The sequence below is a fragment of the Lepeophtheirus salmonis genome, chromosome 1 (assembly GCF_016086655.4).
Source record: "Lepeophtheirus salmonis chromosome 1, UVic_Lsal_1.4, whole genome shotgun sequence".
Classification (NCBI taxonomy): Eukaryota; Metazoa; Arthropoda; class Copepoda; order Siphonostomatoida; family Caligidae; genus Lepeophtheirus; species Lepeophtheirus salmonis.
This window is the reverse complement of record NC_052131.2, coordinates 15,793,111-15,802,049: the sequence shown is the minus strand read 5'-3', so window position 1 is coordinate 15,802,049 and position 8,939 is coordinate 15,793,111. Positions and strand designations below refer to the sequence as shown.

General features: G+C 30.3%; 2 protein-coding genes across 2 annotated transcripts in view; both read left to right on the top strand.

Moving 5' to 3' along the window:
- Positions 1–580: 580 nt before the first annotated feature.
- The window catches only part of LOC121118722 (uncharacterized), a 93,517-nt gene continuing 85,158 nt past the window's right edge, over positions 581–8,939 (top strand). The window contains exons 1-2 of the mRNA XM_040713314.2: positions 581–781; positions 1,299–1,508. Coding sequence (XP_040569248.1) covers positions 1,376–1,508 — 133 coding nt within the window. The 5' untranslated portion in view covers positions 581–781; positions 1,299–1,375. The remainder of the gene's footprint in view (positions 782–1,298; positions 1,509–8,939) is intronic.
- On the top strand, positions 6,962–7,883 carry LOC121118734 (brachyurin). Its single transcript, XM_040713323.2, has one exon. The coding sequence runs from the start codon at positions 6,996–6,998 to the stop codon at positions 7,758–7,760; it is 765 nt and encodes a 254-aa protein (XP_040569257.1). The 5' UTR covers positions 6,962–6,995; the 3' UTR covers positions 7,761–7,883.

Sequence of the window (8,939 nt, the reverse complement as noted above, 5' to 3'; positions counted from 1 at the left end):
ATAAAATACAAAGGAGAAGATAACGAAGTACTTTCAATCTCGATCTGACGAACATTCAATCTTATCAACCGAATAATATTTACAGTTATTCAATGCTGCAACTCCCCTTTTTTATATTTTGTAGACAAATTTGTTTGTTTCATGTACTAATAATATCTTACAAAATATATTTTTCACAAATAATATTTAGATATCTAGCCTTCAACATTGAAAATTCTGAGTCTAACACAATTTTGCCAAAACTTCCGGATTTTTGCAACAATAGTGTCTACTACAATAAAAAGATAATAAGAGGGTTTAGTGAACTATTTGTAAATGTTCCGAGCCTTTAAATGTAACATCAATTTTACTTAAGAGTTATTGTACTCCTCAATATATAACATTCCTATAATAATTTCTTTTATTGAGTTCAATCTAATGAAGAATACGAAATAAAACATTCATAACATATTTGAGAAGCATATATATATATTTGATTATCTCATAAATAAATGTCAACATAAAATAAACGTTGAGTAAACTTTAACTAATCTAAAAACCTTCATTCATTCAATGAGGTCAAATGACCTCACTTCCTTTCACTCATTTACTCCGCAGTAACAGCCTCAAATCGTTATTTTGCCGTTTCATACATTAATAATTTTGTTATCAAATTAACGATGGCAACGGGTTCTCAAAATAAATACAAGGTTTTATTTAGAGCAACGTGACTGAATGTGTATGTAAGTGCGTTGAAACATTAAACCAAGGGGATTTGAGGTTTTAATCAGCATTGGGTAATGTAAGTATTTCTCTTGAAATCCTACTATTAATATTGAGCAATGAGTTCAACAAATTATCATTTCTAATTACTTCTTATATATTCAATGAACAGGATAGGGATAGGTCTAAACATTTTACGGATTTAAAATCCCCATACTTGTACATATATGTTGATCCATTTTTGAATACATTCAATTTTAATTTACGGTAATATAATAATTGATTCGAATTAACAAAATATTTATTTCTTATCCAATCTAAAAAATAATATAATATAATATCAAATACAGGCAATTGCTGTATGTTATTATGGATAAATATAATTACATATATATAAAGCAATAAAAGTTTACATAAACATATATATATATATTGTAGATGTCAAAAAGTTAGGGTTTCTATATAAGAATACAATCAACGAATGATTTGATTACATATTGTATATACTCGTATATATATAAAATTTGATTTATTCTCCAATCTATGTATAGCTCTAAGTTACAATAAATATAATTATAACCCATATAACTTTATAGGGCTCTACCCGGCTTAAATCCCAAAAGCACACGCAGAGTAAATCGTATTACAGCTGGAGGAGGTGTTAGTGACTCCAATGACTTTTTTTGGAGAAGGAAAAGTCAAACCAGATCGTCGAGATAACCCTCTCTCCTCCAAAATGAGGGAACCAAAGAGTATTAATCTAAATTCATCATATACAGCAATGAATATGAATGATCCCGTTTTAAGTAAGTTACGAAATGACAAAAATATGCATTCATTTTGAAATTATAATATGTATTCAAATATCGTAAAATATGAAACTGTAATACAGTAACGACGTGATACACAGTCACTCTATATCACGTCGTTATCTTTATTATATCACACAACTTTTCCTTAAAAACAAAAAAAAGAAATACAGAAAAAAAAGCCTGAAATCATCGTTAGCCAAATAATTCAATCATACCAACTGATATGTATGTTTTAAGTTATCCAAGACTATCATTGTCACATTATTGTTTCACAATTTTTAAAATGAATAATTGCAAGCAATTTGATAATGTGTAGCCATGTCCAACTTGTGGATCGGTCCAAGTTCTGAGTATTGGGCGTTAAAAAATTATCCCCACTACATCTTGGCTTTTGTAATCCATGTAACAGAGAACTGATATTATAGATTAGGGACAAAAAATGACTTCTTAAAACATCTCAATGTAAGAACGCAGTTTCAGTCTTGTAAGGAGTCATTCCTTGGTGCTGATGAATTTCCCAGATAAGGAAGTTACGTCACGACTGACTAAGTCAATTTTGTCTAGAGGAGATAAACAAGTATTTCAGTGGTGCAATTCCACAGATTCCATACAAATAAGTTCATCTTAAAACAGGGACAACTCTGTAATATCAAATACCATAATATCACAACTTGCTGCAAAAGTAATTTATTTGGTGAATGTGCTTATGTTCAGGATAGATTAAGTAAAAATATTTAGGTAAAAAATTAGGAAATATTTCGTATATTGAAAAATATGATTTTTTGAATTATTACATTTGTTGTTGATATGTATATTTGATTAAGTTTTTTGTTTAAATGCCTATTTTGAAGAAACGAATAAAATTTATATGAAATATACAACCGCGTAGTTTCAATATTATTAAATAGAATCAAAAATTCTAATGTAAATTTTTATTAGATCTTGACTTGTTGCAGTAGTCATCCTGATATACCTGCATTTTATCTAGTTAATTCAAATTTCACATATTTTTTGCTTCATTTTAGTATTAAAAACACCTAAACCCTCCGGTTGCAGAGAAGCCGCATGACGGTCATAAACTACCATAAAGTTACTCATACCTTTACAGAGCCCACTAAGTATAATACCAAAAAAAATTCAATCCTTTAAGTTGTGTGAAGAACGAAGGTTCTTGATGTTTAATGTAACTGAAGCTAATGACTCACCTTTTGGACCAGTGATTCACTTGCACAACCCGTGGACTGGGTTGTATCCTAGGATATTAGAAGGGCTCCTCGATACTCATAATAATGGCGTCGATAGATTTTGATCCTCCTTACACACCAGCTGACCACCTGCACAGACTGTTGGCCGACGTATATATTTGGCAAAATATAATTAAATTCCCCTTTACAATTTCTTTTCATACAATTGTTTGATTGTGCGAATAAAATATAAATTTCAATGAAAATAAACAAGAGTATGAAATTGCCTGACATAAAATTGTATCATAATCAAATCTTTAATGATTTAAGTGCTAAGCAATGAATTGTTAAATAATCAAATTACCCAGAATCATTTCACCTGACAATGTAAATGAAGTTAAAATGAACATTGACTACTCTATTCGAAATTTTATAGACTGACCAGGCATTTTTCACATTCCTCGTAACATATATATCTGTAAAAAGAATAGTCAAAATTACAAGACAAAGAGCTTATTCAAACCATCACATTCAGATTAGATTGAACTTTATATTTAAGATAAAAGATATAACACCGGCTCCGACGAAAAAATATATACACTTTGATTTGCTACATAAAATAAGGTTTTTGTGAATGTGGTAAAATTGTTCCGTTCAAATACTAAAAATTAATAAAATAATAGACAAAATTAAAGAAACTAGATCTTCCTAAGTGTCTTAGAAGACGATAAAATACCATATGGACCAGACCAACGAATTTTGTTCCGTGCACTTTTGGACGCTGGAAAGAAAGCAACGGAGATTGCATTGTTATTATGGGTCCAGAACAACTACCCGGACATGAACATGGTGTTCCAGCAGGATGGTACTGTTATTTATTAGGGTCTCTTATTTACTGTTATTTTTATAACGTAGGTATTAGTTTTGTAACAATAGTCAATGCATTTAACTTTTATCAAGAAGAGTCAACTTGTATATATATTTTAATATCAGAGTCTATGTACATCCTTTTAAATAAGTAATCCCTTACAAATATTATTCAGTGTGTGATTGTACCCCAAATCAAATCGTCTCCTTTATTAGCCTGTCCTCCGGTCCGGTACTTCCGTATTGAGGTAGCATTCGTGGAATACTACAAATTCCCCTGCATACACGTCGAAAAAGGCCCATAAATGGTTGGACAACTTACCTCAAGGTTCCCAGTAGTCCTTTAGGAACAACGAATATTTTTGATAATAATAAAGGGTTAATAGAAGAATTATAAAAATTTAAGCCTAGTTCATTGGCTTTCATTTGATACCCATATCAATGCTATACAATAAACCATTTTGAAGCTATAGAAAAAAATAATTCAAACAATTACGGGTTTTTTTGCCTTTTTTTAGCTGCTGTCCAAATTATATATGACTTGTATATTTAGTTTTTATAGACCTTGGAGAATGGGAAAGTAAAATATAAAGATGTTTGAATTTTTTTTTAAATTTGAACAGGTCTACTATATAACTTTTCTTAGACATTATTTCAATACAAAAGGAAGCAGTTAATTATAGTTATGCTACTGTACCTCAGTTTTGGTATATTAGAATTAATTCTTTGTGATTATGGAAAATCAGCATAAATTCATGGAACTATTAATTTGGAGACTATTCCAAGAGAAATGATAAAAATTTAATTTAATTAATTACAAGGCTTATAAAGAAGTCGGTTCGAGCTCCTTATAAAAAGGTGGAACATTTATGTTTGATATATGTAATATATTTTAAATATATTAAAATTGAATTAAATGCAGTCATTTTGCACTGATGAATGCAAAATTGCATTACATATGACTTCAAGTGAGGAGAAACTCATTTTAAGCTCCAAATTATATGTGGAAGATACATTTATGCTATATGTATGAGGGTGTAACTTCCCAGGGCTAATCTACCTGGCTTATAATATTTCAAAAACTCGCTGAATTTATTTTAATTTTCTAAAAATGATTCTAAAATTTTCCCTTGCACTGTCCATCTGGTAGGACAAAATTGATTAAGGCTCTATGAATTGTTTACCGTAGAGTCCCCGATAGTGTTTTACTTTTTTTACATTTTGTTTTTCGTAATGTTTTTACAAGTTTGCATATTTCATAAGCTTTACCGAAAGTTTCCAAAAGACTGTGAATATTTTGTACCAGATTTTCAATAGCTAAGTTTATACCTTATCCAAAACAGTGTATCTACTAATACTTGGGATTTAAAACTATTTGATTTTAGTAGCAATTCAAGACCTATGACTGGGCATAGATGCAGTTCCATAATATCATTGGGTGCTACCATTTTCTGGACTTAAATTCATACTCGGAAGAATATATTTGATAAAAAATACAATTTTTTTGGATGATGTATTTGGTAACGGGTTTAATCCAATGAATTCCTTATTTACCTATAAGTTATCATCATCCCATTTAAGGCAAACAACCAATTGTTAAGTATGAGAAACATCATTTTTTCATCTGCAAGGATGGTGAAGAAAACTGTCGATTCCATCTTTTTTAAAATATCACGTAAAATTTGCGGTTCTATGATTTCAAGATTTTCATTTTTTTTAATATTTAGAATGTACTGATAGCAAATTTTTCAGACGTTTCCCAATTTGATAGCATTTTTATGGACAATTTCTTATCATTTATTAAGGAACTTCATAAACAAAATAAACATTTTTTTTTACATTTTTTAATGTTTAACTTAAATAATTAGTTGTTAATAAATATCTATATACATATTTTATGCATATGTATATGTGAAATCGACAATATTTAACCAATTCCGGTACTTCGAAAAAGTCCACTTCTTGCCGATTCCAATGCATTAGTGCACTCCTATTTTTTATTTTTACTCTTATCATAAATTTAAACAAACATATATATACTAATCATAAAAATTATATAATATGGATTCCTAGGCGGTGTAAATGCGTTATACTTATGTAATATACATAAGTATTTAGCCTAAAATTTGATCTTCTAGCCAAGATTTTTAACCAAAAACATAGAAACATTTCATTATTTTGACTGAAGGTGATGCTTCGCCTTATAAACATTTACAATGTACATCAGAGTTCCTAATAGGGTAATTCCTTATCAAATCAACCAGTTCATATAACCCAATTATCTAAGATTTTAATTTTTATTCGTTCATGAGATATATACTCATTTTTGTCTCTTTTTTAGACCAAAATTTTGAGTGTTGTTTTAATATGTTATTTACAGACGCTACAGTTTCTTGTTTATCCGAAAGATCTTACTTTTTTTTGTACTTGACAATTTTGAAGCTTGAAGGTTCCAAAAATAGAATATTAAATTTTTTTTTCCACCTCAACTTTGATTTAAAAATAAAAAAAAATTCTTAAAAATACTTGATCAAGAATTTAAAAAAATGCCCAATTCTTATGGTAATGAAACTTTGGCAGTTTTTTTTACATATCTAAGTGTATCCCTGTGCCAAAAATACTGTGTTTTTTATAAATCATATCTCTCAGGGTAGGATCTCAAAGTTATGTTACTTTTCTTTGGAAATTTTGTCAATTTTACGTACATGATTATGTCTGAAAAATATTTTATGATTTAAACATGTATAATAAAAAAATCTAAACTCATAACATTGACACAAATTTACAAATTTGAAAAAAAAAAAACATGTAAAAAAAGAGTAGGTTATACATGGTATAGCACTTGTTTATAAAGTTAAATATAATATTAAAATCATAACTTTTTTAGACTTGGAACTGTAGTTCGGTCACTGTTGTTGGATTTGTTATAACAATGACGTCTTTAGTACCTTTTAAGGGGGTTCAAACCCACAAATGTTTCGTTAGTCCGCCCTCTCTAAAAAAAAGCATATCTATATAAAAAATAAACATAGTTATATAAGTAATTATATAAGATTGTTAATAATTCAATGATAAAAAATTCAATTGAGGAGAGCTAGCATCGCTTCTAATCATACATATAACAAGAGGATTGGAAATTCAACAAACATCAAGTACAGGAGGCGAATGATTTGAATTGGCTGACTACCAACTGATTTTGCCTCATTTTTTCTGTTTCTTTTTTGAAGAAAATTGCGTTTTCCAATAAAGGTAATTACGTGCTATTAATTTATTTTAAGATAAATTAAATAAATATTTAATTAGTTAATCCATATAAAATATTCCTTTTGTTTATATTAATTGATAACGATATTTTTATCATTAGTCCATTTTGTATAAATATGCTAAGAAAATTGAAATCAAACATTCAATTGAGTCAGTTTACGTAACCATGAGAACATTAGTATACTTGGCTATCATTGCCTCTGCTTTTGCTAATCCCAAATATCCCGATATTTGTGGATTGGAAAACAAACCTTTCGCAGATTCAAAAATTGTTGGAGGACAGGAAGCAGCAAGGCATCAGTTTCCATGGCTTGCTTCTGTATCTACCTTTGGTTCTTGTACTGGTTCTGTTTTGGACGAAAATTGGATTATAACTGCTAAGCATTGTGTTCAAACTGATGGTGTTGCCGGAATTCTTGTTGGGGCTCATAGCAAGGCAAATGGGGCAGATGAACCAAATAAGCAAGCTAGAAAAAGTTCGGAAATTCACGTTTCATCAATTGGAGACTTTGCTTTGATCAAATTGGAGATTCCTTTGGAACTAAATGAATATGTCCGACCTGTTTGCTTACCAACACGTGCAGATGCTAATAATACCTTTGTTGGCGCATCAACGACCATAACAGGATGGGGTGTTAATAATTTTGATAGAGCAAATTACCCCGAATTATACTTTGCTAAAGACGTAGAAGTCGTTAAGTGTGGTCATGGAGAAAATGTTCTCTGTACTGCTGCAAATCCAGGAAAAGCTATCTGTTTTGGTGACAGCGGTGGCCCTCTTAACTACGAAATGGAAGACGGAAAGTATATGCAAATAGGAGTCAACCAATTTGTGACTAATGGGAAATGTGCAGGAGGTCACAATGGATATGCACGTATCACATCACATCTAGACTTTATTCAAGAAATAACTGGAATGGTTATTGAATAACATATTTATCATTTATCTGAAATTAAGTTATTGCGAAAAAAGCACACAAATTCAAATTTATTTTCTAACAATTAGAGTATTGAGTACTAGATAGCCCCATAAATAAATTACCAATTCTATTTATATTCTACCGTTGGTGATGTGGCGTTGTTAGTTTTTGAAATTAAATTCATACCATGGGATAGAAGATGTATTTATAGGGGGGCAGGGGATTTTTCCGGAAAAGATGCTATTCATTTATGTACAATTTCAGACAATAGTGATGTAAGCATTTCCAAAGGTTACTATTTAAATAATAATTCGGAAGCCATCCCCACCAGCTAAATCAAATCTGCATCTTGGGTTTAGAGATTAAGGTGTCAATGAACCCCTTTTTTGTACTTGACAATTTTGAAGCTTGAAGGTTCCAAAAATAGAATATTAAATTTTTTCCACCTCAACTTTGATTTAAAAATAAATACAAAATTCTTAAAAACACTTGATCAAGAATTTAAAAAAATGCCCCATTCTTATGGTAATGAAACTTTGGCAGTATTTTTTCATATCTAAGTGTGTCCCTGTGCCAAAAATACTGTGTATGTTTCGGAAAGGGGCCGAAATGGAAACATTTCATTTTCTTCCTTTACACATATACCTTTATATAGAGCCCACTTAGTATAATACCAAATTCAATCCCTTGAGTTGTGTGAATAACTAAGGTTCCTGATGATAAATGAGCGGTGGTGGTGGCTAATGAACAACCTTTTTGAACAACGACTGACTTGCACAACCCCTGGGCTTGTTGTATTTTAAGATATCAATAGGGATACTCAGGGAAGCAGTGGCAGAAGGCAATGATCTACCATTTTGGACAATCTGTTCACACGCATAACCTGTGGGCCAGGATTTACTTTAATATATTAGAAGGGGTCTTTGATACTCAAGATAGTGGTGGTGATAGGTTTTGATCCCCCTTAAGGACCAGATATCCACCTGCACACCTTGTTGGACGAGGTATATTTTGCAAAATAGAATTGAGTGTCTCGTTACAATTTCTTATCATACAATCGTTTGATTGTGTGCCTACAAAATAAATTTCAATAAAAAGAAGCAAGGGTATCAAATTGCTTGTAACGAAATGATATCATAATCAAGTCCTTAATGATCAAATTGCTTAGCAATGAATAGTTTAATAATCAA